At 36.6% G+C, this 17,465-nt stretch overlaps 1 protein-coding gene across 1 annotated transcript in view; it reads right to left on the bottom strand.

Moving 5' to 3' along the window:
• GRID2 (glutamate ionotropic receptor delta type subunit 2) overlaps positions 1–17,465 on the bottom strand; it is a 712,823-nt gene that overhangs the window by 166,862 nt on the left and 528,496 nt on the right. Inside the window, exon 9 of the mRNA XM_067297081.1 lies at positions 15,924–15,953. Coding sequence (XP_067153182.1) covers positions 15,924–15,953 — 30 coding nt within the window. The remainder of the gene's footprint in view (positions 1–15,923; positions 15,954–17,465) is intronic.

Here is a 17,465-nt window from a genome sequence, read left to right as displayed (position 1 = left end):
TATTGTCCCTTCAAATGTTAGGTACAGCCCAGGAACAGAATCCAGGAGTCCTGTTTCTCAAGAACCTATGGATATCATATGCGTTTCTACATTATTTTCCAATATACTCTAAAAATTTTTCTCTGGGGACACTAATTATCTTTCAAGCAGTAAACCCTAAGGTTAACATCCACACTACAGAAGGTATAAATATCTTCAGAGCTAAGAGCACTTGCTTTACAGTCAACTCTTGCCTGAACTACTCTTGTTTGAGTGTTCATTTCTGTTGTAATTGTGGAATTGACAGAGAATTTTACTGGTTTACGCAAACTTAAAAAGAAGAAATTATAATTTCTTCAACTATAGTAATAATTTCTTCAACTATAGTAATTCCTATAGTTTCAGACTATAGTAATAATTTCTTAGAACAGTACTTCTATTTAAGTACTGTAGAAACTAACCATAATTTCCTGTGTTATTGTTGCATAACACAAACTTCCCCTACTTTTTTTTTTTTTTTTTATTGTGGTCTTTAAAAGTTCACTATCAGACAAACATCCATCTGTGCTATCTCTGGTAATATGCTGTAAGTCCACTACTTCAGGCTGAAGAGAAAAAAAATGTCAAAAGAGCCTATTACCTGGTATGGCACATATCCCTTCTCTAAAGCATAGATGAAGGCTACTAGCCCATCATTAGTTCTGATTTAAACACTTCAGATACTTTCATTAACTGTGTTGACATGTGTGGCTATATATTATTCATTTTACCGGCACTTTATTGCACTCCTAATATGCAATCATGTTTTGCCAATGCCAACCTGCATATAAGGCACTCAAAGCTAGATTCTTGGTTGGTGTAAGTCAGAATATTTTAGTGAAAACAAGCCCCAGGAGTCTAGCTGGGAATCCAACCCTAACTCTGCACTAGCAAATGCAACTATATTTCTTCCCAGAATAGTTCCTGAATATGTCTCCGTTCTTAGTACAACACTTGGGGCTTATGCTCAACTCTTTCCACTGCATTAAAGAACTCATTAAAATGAGAATCTGTACCATTATGGGAAAGGTAAAATGCTTATATGCAAGATGCACTAAAACTAAGTGAATAATTCATCTATTTTTCATATATAAATTTATTCATGAATAATATCCACTAATAACCCCCATTAAAGAACTTATGAGCAGTTTTGCCAGAGCATTCAATAATCAAAAAGCTCTGCTGGTTTGTTTGGCTGAGTATATTGCCCTTACAGAACATTTCGTCTCATGATTGGACAATCAGATTTCAAGCATGAATGCCTGCATTTATCAAATCAATTCTTAACAGTTTTATAACTAAAAAAATACAGTCAACGTACTTCCTAAAGGAAGTACTAATAGTAACTCAATCTAAGCATTACACAGCACATGATAGTCCTACTCTCTGTGATTGCCACTCTGAATTTTTAGCAGATTTAAATTTCTTGAGCAATCAAAATCGACTAAGTCCTTTGGCAAACAAGCAGCAGTAGGTCCAAGCCCCTGGCACCCAAACAAATCCAAAACAATTTATCTAGGTTTAAAAAAAAAAAGGATAGATTTGAAAACTCAGAGTACTATTAACAAGCATTGAACTATGATATATTCACTAACGTCCTTCTCCCCCAGCTAACGGGATTCATAATTATCCCAGTTCAGTAGCTAAGAGAATTTCCTCAATATTTCTTCACAGTTACTTCTTAGTGCTATTTCCCTGATGAACACAGGGTTTAAGCCACTCTACCAGGTCTACTCCTACCTTTAATGCACTGGCATTTTCAGTTCCCATCTCCAAATAGGTATTAGAGTCACGTTTCTTTCAAAAAACTTTCTCTACTCAACTCAATCCATTTTGGTGCTAATTACAGCTATGCTCAGACTAACTATATTGAACAGATAACCTTATAATATATATACATTATTTCGTACTGTGCAAACTTCTTTCTTGCTGTTCATATAGAAGTGCCTTTGCAGCTGTGCTGCTGTAATGCTATAAACAGGCTAGGCTTGCAGAAAGAAGTAATACCTTTTATTAGACCAAGTGATAAAGGCAGGAGAGAGAACAAGCTTTGGGCTCAGAAAACTAATGAAAGTCCTCTGAGACAAAGAGCTTTCTTGTTTTTTCTCCCACTGTATTATTTGGTCTTATAAAAGATATAACCTTTTCCCTATAGGCCTGACTGTCCTTGGTTATAATAGATTACTTACGATGGAGCTAGGTCAGAAAGAAGTTGTAGAAATAAAGCAAAGTAAACCAAAAAGCCCAAACACAGTTAGGGAATCATGGCCTAGGTAAATAGCAACTCCTTACATAAAATAGCCAAGCTAACGGTCCTGAAGATGTCCTTTTCAACCTCAACACCACAGTAGAGTTGCTTGCTGAGATTGCTATCCTCTAGGACAAAACACAACCATCAGTTTTCTAGACAGAGCGCAGGAGAGTTGTTAATTAGCACACTGTCAACTACCTATGAAAAGCAGACAGAAGTGGATGGCACCAAGGTAAAATTATGTGCTTCTAGGAGTTTTAAAGATACATAGGGACGTGAAGGAGTAAAAGAAGGGCTCCCCACATATATTGGTAGCAAAAGGAAAGCTATGGGGAATAAAGGCCTGCTGTTTAATGGGGAAGGGGACCTAGAGACAACAAGCACAGAAGTGACCGAGGAACTCAACGTCTTCTTTGATGAATCTTTACTTGCAAGGTCTGCTCCCAGGCCTTCCAGCTCCAGCATCTAGTGGCAGAGTCTGGGGAAATGAAGTACATTACCCACGACACAGGGAGATTGATGAGGGGCTGCTTCAACAAGCAAACAAGTCCATGGGAGCGCATGGGATATATCCAAGAGGGCTGAAGGAACTGGCAGATGTCACTGCAAAGCTGTGCTCTCTTATTTTTGTAAGGTCAGCATGACTGCAGGAGGTCCCTGATGACTGGAAAAAGGCTAATATCACACCCATCTTCCAAAAGGGCAAGAAAGAGGACCCAGTGAAGCACGCTCTCAGTTATCTGCAAATTTTACCAGCAATGGCTGTCTAGAAGAAAGCTGATAAAAATATTAAAAAGGAAAAACAATCCCTGGGTTCCCTATGACAAGCTGTTTTGCTAAAAGGTAAATACGAATGGACCTCAGAACTAACAGAAGTTGGAATACAGAATTACAGCATACATTGATGGATTACCAGACAGGTATCATAGATGGAGGTTTAATCACTAATTATTAAGGTCACCCTATGCTTTGTGCTATGAAGCATCCTTTTTGCACTTGTTTGATATTGCCAACCTGGACTACATGGACTGAAATTTTCCATGCCAGACGTCTGTCTCAGGCTAAAATGAACTGTGTTCATGTTTAACTCACACACAAATAACAGTTAAATTATGAAAGCTGTTGTTCATATAAATTGGTCATTTTCTAACGTCTGAATACTAGTCAACCTTGGCAATGTTTTAAATCCAGTTTTGAAATGATAATAAAGTAGGCAATGTTTTAATGTAACTTCTGAGTCCTAATATTTTTCTACTTGCTTAACACTTTCCAGCTGGAAATGTTCCAGGTTTCATCTCTGACTGAGGCTTAATTATTTTTAAGCTAGAAAGACTGTAGAAAATACTGTATTCTCAACACACAAAAAAATAAACCTACAGGTGTCATGACCTACTCAACACTCTCTTAACACTACCTGGGACAGGAGGCTCAATTCAGCAGGGAAACAAGCAGTCTGTGAAATATTGTGTATGCTAGCATTTTCAAGATAGACAAACAGCTCTTATTGCTATTTTTGAACTGTTCTACAATTCAGATGCTAGATCATCTCAGTAAAATTTGATTTATAAAAATTTAAAAGTCCTGCTAATATGCCTTTTCTTGACAAATGGGACAAAAGTCTAGAATTCATAGCTCAATATTGGAATTGGGGCTTCAGATTTTAGCTGGTTTTCTGGCTGATGTTTTGAATCAACAGCATGAAAGATACTTTTGACATTATGCATTACTAGCATTGAAAAACTGAAATTTCATGTGTACTTCATGAAAACTGTTTCTGACAGATTAGATAATGGCTAGCTACTAGTCAGTCATTAAAAGAAAATACTACTTCCCAGGTTTGATTTCTGCTGCTGCTTATTTTATGAAACAATTCTCTGAGCACCAGGAATGGTGGGCTGCCCTTCAGAGCAGAGTTCTACTTTTTTTCTCTTTTTTAGTAGAGCATAGAGTTTCTGTGTAAAATACCTAGGGAAAATTGTCTTGTTGGATGCGATAAACTTGTCTTTTCTCAGGTAGGCCTGACTCAGTGATTTGTAATTTCTCAAGGTATCAGGCTGGCTATTTTATTCTACCTCAAACTCTTCGATTTTGAGATCAGTTGTAGGTACATACCATAATTACAATTAAGAGCTTAAAAAACAACAATACACCTTTCCTTAAATGTAGAAGAATAAAAAATAAAACAACCTCTGACACTCAAGCAATACAATTTTTTCTGTTCTTTAGCTAGTAAATAAAACTTACTAAAAAGGAATTTTGCAAGCAGCTAAATCTTTCACTCAGGTCCTGATTCAAAGACCTAAGAAACTTGAGAGTCTATTGACTTCAGTCATTTCTGGATCAGACCACTCAGACTTGCGTGCTCAGCCCCATTTCTGTTTTGCTCTGCTTAAAATCTTAAGGAGTCTGCCTGAATAATTCACTGTGAATAACTTATCTCACAGAATTAGCTGATCCAATTCCTGTTGCTTTGTCTATAACTTCTAAGTATCAACAGAAGTCATAAGTCATGCAATAGGGCAAAGCCTCATGCAGTGTTTCACATTTTTGACTGGACATCTGAAATACTTCATCAGCTCACCTAAGAGGAAAGCGTTCTGTGACACATCTTCAGCACAGATATTTAGCAGAGAGTTTCTAGGCCAGAGGGATGAGGAGGAACTGTGATGACTCTGAGCCATCCTCGCGCACCCCCAGCTCTGGGCTGTGCCATGGGCCTGGGAACAGCACAGGCAGTTCTGAAAGCCCACATAGGCTACAAAACTGCATCAAAGCAAACAAACATTTGCAAATATATGTATTTTAGGAGCAATATATCAGTCGTCCTCACATCTCCTAGTCCCAGCTTTCCTAGACAAAACACAAGCAAAACCTCCAACATACTGACAGAGTTTAGGAAATGAGACCATAAGCAAAGAGAATGAAATTCCATAAGAAAAAACTGGTGTACAATAGGAGGACACAGAAAGGGATTAGCTGGAATACAAAAAGGCTGTGTCCTGAATATTTTGTGTTAAATTAAAAAAAAAATCTGATTATTACAGGACAAAACCTGCAATTCTAAAATCTAGGGTTTAATACCAGGCTTTTCAGATTTGCTTTTGTTCTTATGCAAAGCAGGTGTATTTGCTACACTTCAATTTTCCTTTCTGCGAAAAAGTAGGGGGAAGAAAAAAGAAAAGGAAAAGATACTGCAGACATGCAATGCGTCATTAGAATGGTCACTGCAACTGCAGATATCTAATCTGAATTAGTCTTTGAGTGTAGAAAATGTAGTGAGAAAAAAAATACACTTTCAGCTCAGAACCAGGTTACGCAATATGTAAATCAGACAGTTCTCATACACCTACTCCTAAAACTTACTGCTGCCGTAATAGCTGCCTCCTCAAGACTTCATGGCTAATAGATATAAGGTAGTCCAATTTACAAATTTTTCTTGCCTCAGTTCAATTACCCAAACCCAGCAAAGCCTTTAAGCACAAGGTGAACTCTGGCAAGCAAAGAGTAAGTTAGAAGAGGAGTTAATGTTTTTGCTTTAATGTCACTTTCCATCAAAGGATGAACATAAAGCTAGGATGAACATGAAGCCTCTTCTGCAGCACAGAAGATTCTGCACTTGCAATGCCTATAGTTCCCCTGTGGGATTTGTAGGATAAACTTAGGGGGATGAAGAGCTTCCCACTGCTCCATACCCAATATGTGGCCAAATGAGCAGAATCAGACATTCGGTTGTATCCTTGCAAAAGAAGGAAGTGCAAAAAATTCAAGGAAAGGCACAAAAAATAGACAAGGTCCTGGCCAAGCAGTTCTCAATCCTATTAATTCAATGAAAATTCAGTATCTTCCCATAAATCTTCATTATCTCCTTTGATCACAGTTTGCCTTTTTATGGCCCATTCTAAGCCTTAAAGGGTAGGTTACCATCAACATCATATTAAAGAATACTGTTCCCTTTCCACTTAACATCCCTACTTTTGAAACCATAGGAAAAAAAATGAACCTCTTAAAATGTATATAGTCAGAGGTAAAAAGTTGACAGCTGTGATGAGAAGAACGAATTTCCCTTTATCTAAAAGTTACACTTTTTAAGTCTATATATCTATGAGGAATCTAAGCACTGCATTTCTTCCTTGCGCTTCTTCATATAAGAAGAGCAATTCAATCAGCCATAGTTAATGCTAGTAAAGACTTGTAGCACAAGTTCCACTAATTCTTCTACAGGGTTCTTATTGATACCTGATCTTCAAATATAACTCAGTATGAACATGTTAGTAGCAATAAAGTCAAAAACAACAACAACAAAACAACAAAACTCCAAAACACCCCTACCTTTTTTCTCAAATTATTCTCTTAATGCTGTCCAATATACAGGGATTTTCAAAGATGAGTTAATCCATCCCAATTGACCACTACCACTCCCAACAGTTACATCATTTTGGTCTCTGTTCAAGTCATACCAACAGACTCCAGTAATTCTAATAGACTTTGAACTTCGTGCCTGAATTCTCATTCTGTAAATTAGGATAAATTAGCTACCTTACCTCAGTATGATGCCAACAGTATAGTTTCATAAATGCCTATCATCATTTAGGAGGATTAAAACTTTCTGAATATAGAAGTGATACAAGTTAGATTTGGTTAGATAGCCACAGGGCTAATAATAAAATGGAAGAGTTCAGAATGATATTCCAGAACCTACTTTTGGACCAGTATTTCCCATCTCTCCAGAAGTCTGTGACATTCCAACACTCCCTTTGCCACAAAATCAGTCCTGAACTGATAGTCTAAAGAGTCTGAACACTCCTTTGCTTCCCATATGCCCTGACTGCTGGAATACTGACCTCACTTTCCTCCAACAAAACTATCTCGCATGAAGTTGACTCAAGTAAACGTTCACACAAATGCTATTAACGTTCATTGTACATAGCATTCACTACAATATCAAACACTTTATTTTAAGGCATTTTGGTTTCAATCTCAGGGGTCTCAAAATGGAATAGTTTATTATGTGCTGACACTCAGTTATGCTATAGAAAACAAAAGTCAAACACCAGATTTTTTTTTAAGAGAGAATGAAAATTTGTAGATAACGTAGATGGAATTCTATTAATACTAGGTATGAGCTGGCCTGCAGAGTTAATATAAGAACAGATTTCTCTCCTCTATGTTGCAAAATTCAATTCTCACTGCTGTTAATGAGAACTATGCATTTAATTTTCTTTGTACCATAGCAAGAATTTGATATTGCAAACACGACCAAGTTAAATGATTCCTACCCTGAATACTGATTTAGTTGTCAAATATACAAAAACTTATTTGTAATGTGAGGTTAGTTTAAATGTTGTATTAAATAATGCAATGATATTTTTAAGGGGAAATTAAACAGAAATTGCAAGAGAAATATTGCAGTGACAGTAACTGAAACATGATGTAGATGAGCTTAACTTATAAACTCCTGAGCTACAAAAGCCAATGACTATTTTTTAGTACTTTAAAATATGCTATGGAGGCCAAGGAGATTTCTGAAGGCTTCCACAGATAGTTTTATTTTGGCAAGCAGCCAGACATCTTTATTTGCAAGATTATGATCCATCATCATATATGATATCTCAGATGATGTGCATTCTAAGAAATAATGATAAAATATTAAATATTTAATTTACATAATGAATTGCCTGGAAGAATTCCATGCAATCAAAGACTATTAATCATATCAAGTTGATAATTTTAATGTAAAACCACATAAATCTTCAAGGATTTTGGACAGCGCTTCTATTTTAACATTGTGTATATGGACTACACTCTGCTCTCCACCCCCTAAAAATAATAATATTGATGGAAAAAAAAAAGAGGTATCAACATGAGTAAGACTGAGTAAGCTCATGACCCAGCATAAAGTGAGCGCTCATGCAAGAATTTTGATACCACAAATAACAAGGAAGTGAAATCTGACTGAAAGAGAAGCAGGAATTATTTACCAGAGAAGGCTGGGGTTTTTCTGTTTTGTTTTTTTTTTGATATGAGCACACCAAATCATTGAAACAGGATCTCAAACTTTTTCTTAACTGTATTTTGCAGATGTAACTGATTTGTGTGATTAGACTTGATAAGCCTACTTCAAAGCTTGATGTAAAAAGCAACTGGGATTCACTAGCTTCATTTATCTTTCTGGAGCTTTTTAAAGTGGCTAGAGAAGAGTATCATCAGCACAGGCTTGTTGAGATATTCTTCTATTTCTCATTTTTAGAGGTAATTGGTAATAGTACTTTTTATGTAAATTACCACCTTTGCTATTTATTGTGTGATGCTACTATTATGATTATTGTCATTGTGTTTAGACACCTAATCAGCTGGAATATTATCATCATAATGAGGACTGAGAGAATAACTAAAGCTCCCATTTGGTAAGTAAAATACCAGAAAGAACAACCTCTGTTCTTCACTGTTTTTGAGATGCTGCTGTCAATCAGAAGCTGTCTTACAGTTCAGCATCTGCTGGAAATCTTTTTCCTCTTCCACTGAAGCTCAGCTGCAGCTCAAATACACCATATGTGAGTTTTTAGATTCCTCTCATTCATCTTCAAGAAACATTTTATTTATAAAATTGAAAAGATTAAGATCCACTCCCATTTCGTATGGGTTATTTACGGATGACAATCAGTCAGTCAGTACAGGCTTGGACTAGATTCAGATCAATGACGTAAACAGGGGACATTCTGTAATTTGTTATTATTTCCCAAGCCAAACACAATGATGTTTTACATGTTCACATCAAGGAAAAGCATGTAATTTGATCAAACTGTAAGTGCAAACTTCTTGGCAGAGCCTGAGGGAAAGCAATGACAATAATAAAATGGATAGGCAGGTTGTCAAGAGAAGTAAAAGTACTTTTAACTGCACACTTTAAAGAAAATCCCGCAATGGAGCAGCTGAAAATGTTGTCTGTAACACTGCCCATGGCTATCCTGGAGTTGAAGGATTAGTTTATGAACTGCAAACATGATATCATTAAATAAACTCAGATAAGAATGAAATTCCATTCATTTATTTATCCCTATTGTTGGCAGTGGGGCAAATCCTCAGTGATGTAAATTGCTGTTGGAGCTATGACAATTTCTAGCATCAGAATGTCTGGTCCCAGAAGTATTTATGTTGGTTGAAAAGGTAAAGACAGTTTATATGTAAATTAGATGCAGCTTTCCAGCTCTGTATAATTTGTCAATAAGGGTGTTAATTTCACAAAGACTGAGCAATCTCTGTTCTAGAATAATAATAGGACTTGATCCTACAAACCCTTACTTGTACCAGTAATCTCATTATGGTGGTGGGACCAGAGGTGCAAATAAAGGCTACTTTCATGAATAAACATTTTCAGGACAACGCGGATCATAAGATACTTTCTTTTGTACAACTTCTTTGGTGTGTTTCCTGGTCAAAGCAAGCCTCTCATCCATCTCAATAAAACGAGCAATATTAAGAGTTAAAGTCAAATACCAGGACATCTGTTAAAAGCCAGCTTTTCAATGGATTTTCAAGGAGTGGTATTTTTTGCAATCGGATTTGGATGTGTGTAAAATTATTATTTTATTGGGGAAATATGATACTAAAACTACTGCTACCCTTTCTCCTGTTCATTATAAAAGGATTTATACTTGAATGCAGAAAACATTACAGAGTTTAAGCATGTCAAGTGAAGTGTTTCTTGGGAGAATACCACCTTCTGGGAGTTTCAGGTCTATGTCCAGATTCTCTGATTTATTCCCAGTCTTGATAGCACATGCCTTGATCTTGCCGACTCTGCTTTTAAGCATTTGAAAAGAATCTTAAAGCATCTTTAAAAGTGAGCGCGCTACATCCATTGCAAGGTGTGTCATAAGATAATATAGGCCATAGCCATGGCATATTTTTCAAAAAATACATGTTTAAAAAGTTTTCTCAGACAAAACACAATGTTAGAATCAAATCACTTCACCTTCAAACTATCAAGACCGAATGTGAAAAGTAACAAGCAGTCCACTTCATTGCCATCTTCATTTCACCTTCATCTTGAAACACTTGAGTTTATTTTAACTTTCTTCTGACCTGTTTAACACTGACCTGGATTTTCAGCTGGTCAACAAAATAAAGAGACCCATCCTGATTATAATATAGATGATGTGAAACTCTTTTGGTAACATTTTCTAACAACATTTCTCCAAAATACTCTGTTTCTAATAAAAGTTTCTAATAAAAGCAATGCATACTTTCGTGTGATACATACATCATGTGACAAAAGTTTACATTCCTCAACTTCTTGAAGTTAGATAATTATTTTCCTAGAATTCTTCTTAAAATAAAACTTACAAGCATCTGTTCTGTTTCAATAATCATTCTAAACCTCTGTGTTTGGGGGACTAATTTAAATAGGGAATTAGTTAATTCAGTTAACCACACAGTCTTATTCTGATTTTACTTTGCTTTGTTTATTCCAGGCTCTTTTCTAATGTACCAATACTATTTCTGTCCTCTTCTGGTCTGACTCTATCTTCTATTCACACTTCATACTCCTTCTCCTTTCTTTTCTTATTTCCTGCTGTTACTTACCTAGATGCAATCTCTCCACCCCTGCTGAAAGCAGTGGATATTATTCAGGAACATAATAAAAGCATATGGTTAGGCTTTGCTTCTACCTACCAAAACTCCATTGATGCCAGCGAAATTTTAGCCTCCACTTAAAAATAAGAAAATGCTGAAAGACTCAAGTGCTTTTCACATTGGGGTGATTAGCAAATGGTAACCTAAGAATCACAGTGGTAATAATATTTACCGGAACTCAAAAACCACTTGTCAAAATTAAAAATTAAGGAGTTCACCGGTTGGTACTGCATCACAGGAGAGCGGTCAACTTGTATTTCTCTGACAACGTTAAAAATGGACAACCAGCATCTTCCAGAAAAAAAAAGCTTTTCCATATGCTTAATGATGGCTGAGTATAAATATCTATATCTTCAAATATCTATACTTGAAACTTAAGTTCTCCATAAACAGCCTTGTGCCTTCAAAAACTGTAAAACATGAAGCATATAATCCAACATCAGCTGCCTACCTTACTGGAACAAACAATGTTAAATCAAGCTCAAAAGCCCAAAGGCAGTTAAAATAAGCAAAAGCTTTGTTTCTTTTCACTGATAAAGGTGAGTTGCCTAGGGAAAATCTCTCTCTCTCTCTCTCCCTCTTTCTATCCCCTCCATTTCCTATCCTGCACTCCACAAATAAATAAGGAACACTTCTTTTCTACAGTTTGTTGCACAGCTCTCAAAGAGTCATTTCTTTCACATACAGAGTCACAGGGCTGTGAAATTTTGAACAGGGGTTTCTGTCCCACGTTCTCTTCAATTGGGAAAATGTTAACAGCACTTAAAGAGAATGGGAGTATCTCATCAAAGGGGATGGAGGTAGAACTTCCAATAGCCATGTCCGTGGAAAAATATTATATGAGTACAAAAAGGGAATTTTGGAGATCATTAAATATGGCCATTTTTTCCTTCTTAATTTACTGTTCACTAAGTGCATTTTTATTTCTTTAAAGACTTACTAAAGTGCTGGCATTGCAGGCAGCACATTCCAGATTTGCAGTCTTCTCTTGTGTAGACTCAGGCCATGGGTCCACACAACATATATTTTGCAGTCACACTTATAAGTTGCAAGTTGTCAAATCTGTTTCATTTATTATTCCTGCTATCATCTCAGGATATTTGTATGACCCAAGACACTTTTTTTTTTTTTTTTAATTACCAGGAAAAAGATCTAGAAATTATACCAAAAGCAACACTCGCATTTTCTACGGCAAAAGTTTCACAGAACTCAGATAAAGGTGCCCTTGATGTTTCCAGAATACATATGTTCCTTTGATACTCAAGTTTCAGTATCAACTGACGGAGAAATAAAAACTGAAAACCCTGCTGCTTCTAAAAAGACTTATAAAAATATTTATTGGCCAAAAATATACTTCAGAAATACCCTATCTTACTAAATTTTCCAATGAATGGAGAAAATTATATACCTCACCTACTTTGCCAGGTTATCAGGTAACTCAGTTATCCCAGGCTCTAATAAGTGTAGATTACTTATAGAGAAGAAAAATACTGCAGAAAAAAATTCCTTGGGCTATATATCAAACATCTCACCAATATAAAGCTATCTGATCATCATGCAAGGAAGTGGAGCACAAAATCATGACACATATGAAAGAATCAAAACAAAAGAAATGCAAAGAGAGACTATTTAATTGACTGTGCTGAGGTTTCTAGTTCAGTTAGATACTTTTGCAGAAAAGTGACTGTTATTTTTGGTAGATGGGTATGGAACTGGCTAATAAGGTCACAGCATTATTAATTTTATGTATATATGCCTCTAATTTTTCCAAAAAAATATTGTCTAGTAAAACATTGCTCAATTTGATTGCAGATAGTGGAATTTACTTGTTTTTTTAAATCTTTTATTGAATTTCTGAGAAAAGCCTGAAGTAGGTATCATACGCCATATATATAGTACTGGATGTCAGCAGTACAATCCTCTTTTATCCCTCCTCTCATAGGTATGTCTTAATCATACCATTATAAAGCAAGTTTTCCTAAATTTCTTTAAGCTCAGGATGTATTTTCTGTCCACTCCACTGAGTTTATCTTCTTTCATGTCTCTTTTTGAGTAAACACTGACCTTTCCTTCTACTCTCAGCTTTTCTCTCGAGATTTTTTAACATAGCCTAATCCCTGTTCTTGGAAAAATAAATCTGTTAATTTTAGCCAGAACCAGACAACCTGGCATTTCCAAATTAATGACCTAATCAAACAGGCCTATAATGTTAAAATGGTGGTGACAGGTAACTTGGTCATTGTTCGAGCTGTTTGCATTTTGCTTGCATTTCTTCTGGCAAGCATTTCACATCACGTTAAGAGGCATGCAGGTCTCCTAGCCTCAATAATACTAGTAAGTTCTGTGCTTGGAGGGGGGATGCATAAAGAAAACCCAAAGTCCATCAGGAAATGGAGAGTTGGTCTTCAAACGCCACTGTTTGGAGAGAGTTAAAAGCGCATTTCCAGAACTAAATTTTCATGTACTTAAACTGTGCTGTGCACAAACTGGAATGAAGCATTTACACTGGCTTTTACTGTACTGAGCTACTTTTCTACAGCTGTTTGCCTCTTACTTTTGAGCACAGCCTGCTTCAGAATAGCAACCAGATTTCCTTCTTTTTTTACATGAGTGGGAGAAGATTATGTTTCTAACAAGATGCAGAATAACGAGGTAAGAACAGCAAGGGGTTACAAATAGGAGTGAAAACTTCATCTGTGGAACTTATATATAGCTGGGCACAAGCACCTCTCGCACTACATCTGCGCTTCAGGCTCACTGCAGCGACGAGACAGTTTGTGTCTGACACCCTCCCTGAAAATGCTTGTCCATGGGGGGGGGGGGGGGAAGGCAGTTGTTTCTGATACGAAGATATTTTTCTATTGTAAATGGATGGAGAAGGTGAAGTTATTTTGTACAGGTTGCTAGAAACCCTTCAAATGGTTGCAATTTGCACATCAGGGACTGAACCACGTTCTAACTATGGGCTGAGAGAAGAAAAGCTCACATTGTTAATGCCTTTAGCCATCCATCCCTAACATAAAGACCTAACGCACAAGGAAAATGTTTACGTGTATTTCTTGGATTCAGTCTGTCTCTTATTCAATCATGGTGTAAAATTTTGTGAATGGCTCTGTCTGAAAATGCTCTAAGTACTGTAAAAGGACAGATTTTACATTTATAGTACCAATGAACCTAAGAAGAGTTTACACAATTGCCGTTCTGTCTCGCAATGATGCATTTACACCCATGACTATTTAAGGAAAATATATACAATCCTTAATCTACAGTCAGCCAAATGAAAGCACGCTTACAGTAAACAGGCAAAATAAGATATTTAACAGTGATCCAAACCCAGGATATAAACCCACCACTTTCAACTTTAATGGAGAAAGAAACACTGTGATTCATGATTAACCATAAATGCCACACAGCGAGGAGAGTTTCCTTTACAGAAAAGACAATTCAAAATAAAAAACAAAGTAATTCGCATCACAGCTAAGAAGGGGAAAGATAACATAGTAAGACGACAATGGAAGAATCAGATACACAGTAAAAAAGAGCATTTAAAAAAGGAAATTTAGATAACACCATTTGATTTCAAGACACAATACTAAATTTGCCTACAGAGCAAATTTAGAGGCCTGAGGACCTAACGATGAAATTACAGCAGGTGCTGTAAGAAGCCAGGCAGCTTGTACCATTCTGCCACTCCAGAGTCTGCCAGCAACTAGCAAAATCATGGGGAAAAGCTGGGGCCTCAGCTATGCTCCCCACTCCACAACAGCCTGCAGAGCCAGCACGCCGTAACGTTGGCCACAGGATTATAAAGCTAGCATCTCCATGTTTCTCCCCTGCTTGTGGCATAGCACCGCTCTCTTTTAATTCTAAATTTTAATTTTAATTCTGTTCCAGACTGGTTGCCAGGCACCTGTTTTTTCTTTTCCAGCTAACACATTATTTGTTTTGGGCTGTCAGTTCGAGACTTGTGGACAGAGCTATAGTGGCACCTACAGCCTTTCTGCCCCTCTTCCTTAGGCTCATGCTAGTCACGGGCACACTGCTGCCTGCAACCTTTCTGCTTTGGGGCAGTAGCAGCAAAACACGCACCCACTGGATCTTAAGCATGTTTGAGAATAAGTGAAGAATGAGAGACAACAAGTGGAGAGAAGACCATACATTAAAGCATTAAGCCCTCTGAAACATCGGGTTTTGCGACATATCAGAGACGATTACAGAGGGCTGAACACCTTTGGAAGAGCTAAGCGAGCCTGGCTGATGGCTATGTTCCATCTTGCAGAGATACCAAGTTTTTAAGATGGTGATTTCTAGCATTTGACTTCAGTCATTTAAATATATGCTGCTAAACACCTACAGCCAAATATTATAAGGATTACTGATGTGAGTAGTTTCACCGATTTCAGCCACTGAAATAAATGAGGATAAATGAATAAACAAGGATATGTGAAAGGGATTATACTGTTATATACCTACTTTTGATCATAGTTTAGCATTTCTGATGTGTCATATTATAGCTTAGTCTTAGCATTAAGAATTAGAGGCCAAAAAATTTCAATCTTTCAAAACTGTATCAGTGGAAGTTTACATGAATGCACATACACATACAGAAAGATATATTAATACACATTTGATGAATATGGGAAAGTCAAAGACCTGTGCTTACAGGTACGGCCACAGATTTAGAGTATGTAAGTCTCCAGAAGTTTCAGGTTTCCATAATTTGGCCTGACTTTTAGAAGCTTCATGTAATGACAGTATCAACCAGAATGCCTCATTGGTCAAGCCTCATTAGGTAAGATAGTTCAATCATTTAACATCAAGAGGATAAAACATGCAGCTTTTTGACCTATATTAAAAAAAACAAAAACAAAAACCAAACAAACAAAAAAAACACACTCTGGTGGTGTCCCCAGATTTAGAGTCCTAAGTTTATCAAGAATAAGCATGGAACAAGCAAGACACGGTGCATAGATCAAGTGAACTTGGGAATATGGTATCCACAGAGACAAATTTCGCCTACCTTTCTTCTACCCATGGAAAATAGTTGGAACTCACATCCAGGAAATAAGGAAAAGCAAGAGGCCAGGTTGTCAGTAACCAGAAGAGAAAGAAAGAGATAGAAAGATTATTCCCTGCCTAAGCATTAAGGGAGGTAAAGAAGAAATAACTGAAGAAGGAAGTGAAAGGGTCCTTGCAAAGCCATCTCACTTATCCCGTTTTTATTGGGCAAAGGTAACTCTTCTACATGAATTTTGAAGGCAGAGCTTTGGCTACCTTGAATGCATTATGCCATCACATTCCAGTGCAATGTCCGTGCTAAGCAAACTGCAATTCAGCATCAGAGCACACCATGATGCACTTTATTTTATAGCTCTATGTGACCCTACTGAATGAGGAGGTTGGCTCCTGGCTGTTAAAGTTAGATGCATCTACTTTAAATACAAGTCCTGGGAGCTTAGAGCATACTGTGACTGGATGCACTGAACAGTAAGCAAATTATTTATTTATTTTTTTCTACCTGGCTGGTCTCCTGGAGCTTTTCCCACTGAATGTTAAAGCTGAAATCACTGTATTCTTTTTTTCCCCCCCATGAACTGAAATAATCTGTTAGAAAAATCATGTTCTAAAATATACTCTGCAAAGTTCCTTCTTATACAGCACAATATTCAAGTCAGATGAATGGAAAATGTCTAAATGAATCAGGGTTGCTTATTAAAACACTTCATTCACTTAACAGGAACACATTACTTGATTTATTATAGTCCCATGGCACATCAGGAGCCTACAAGTGCTGTGTTACAATATTTAATGAAAGATATACTAGTTAAATAAAGTATTTGTGAATAAATCAGCAGTGATTTGTCTGAAGTTTCTAAGTATGGGCATAGTATTTGGGTGATGTCTTTCTTTTTCTCCTTATTGTACATTATAAAACTGAAAAAGGCATTTTTAAATCTTCAATTATGTTGCAAGTTGCAGAGTTTATCATTGGCATTATTAGCCTGAGATTCATCCTTTTATTCAAATAGCTTTGCTTAATAAAATGTCCATATCTTTTTTTAACTACATAGTTTTCCTATACACTCAGGGCTTTAAAAGCCTTTTAAATATTAACAAGGCTTTCATTAAGATGCAGAAACATGGGTGGGGAAGCTAATAGCAAAGGCTTTGCTCTGTCTCCTTTAGTTTCATGTGGAAGTATTAATCAAAGCCTTCATAAATATTGTATGAATGCAGAGCTTTGGCACAACTGCAATACACTTTACTACTTATTTACATCACTTTTACTTTAGGATATTCCATTCAACAAAAATTTAGGAGTTCGAGTGTTTGAGGATATTTATGCACTTACAGAAAGTACCATGTTGCAGATATACAGAACTCACGTTCCAGGTAAACTTCTGGTTTTACAAAGCAAAAACCTGAAGTTTGGTAGGAATCTCAACCACAATTCCAAAAAATATGCAATTGATACAATGATTCCAGCTCTGGCAGAGAATGATTATTTATTGCTCAAATTTATGGACATGTTTTTCTCTTTCCGTTTAAGAACTGGGGTAAA

Source organism: Apteryx mantelli, chromosome 5 (assembly GCF_036417845.1).
Source record: "Apteryx mantelli isolate bAptMan1 chromosome 5, bAptMan1.hap1, whole genome shotgun sequence".
NCBI lineage: Eukaryota > Metazoa > Chordata > Aves > Apterygiformes > Apterygidae > Apteryx > Apteryx mantelli.
Note: the sequence above shows the minus strand (reverse complement) of the source record. Positions and strands in the feature narration are given on the sequence as shown.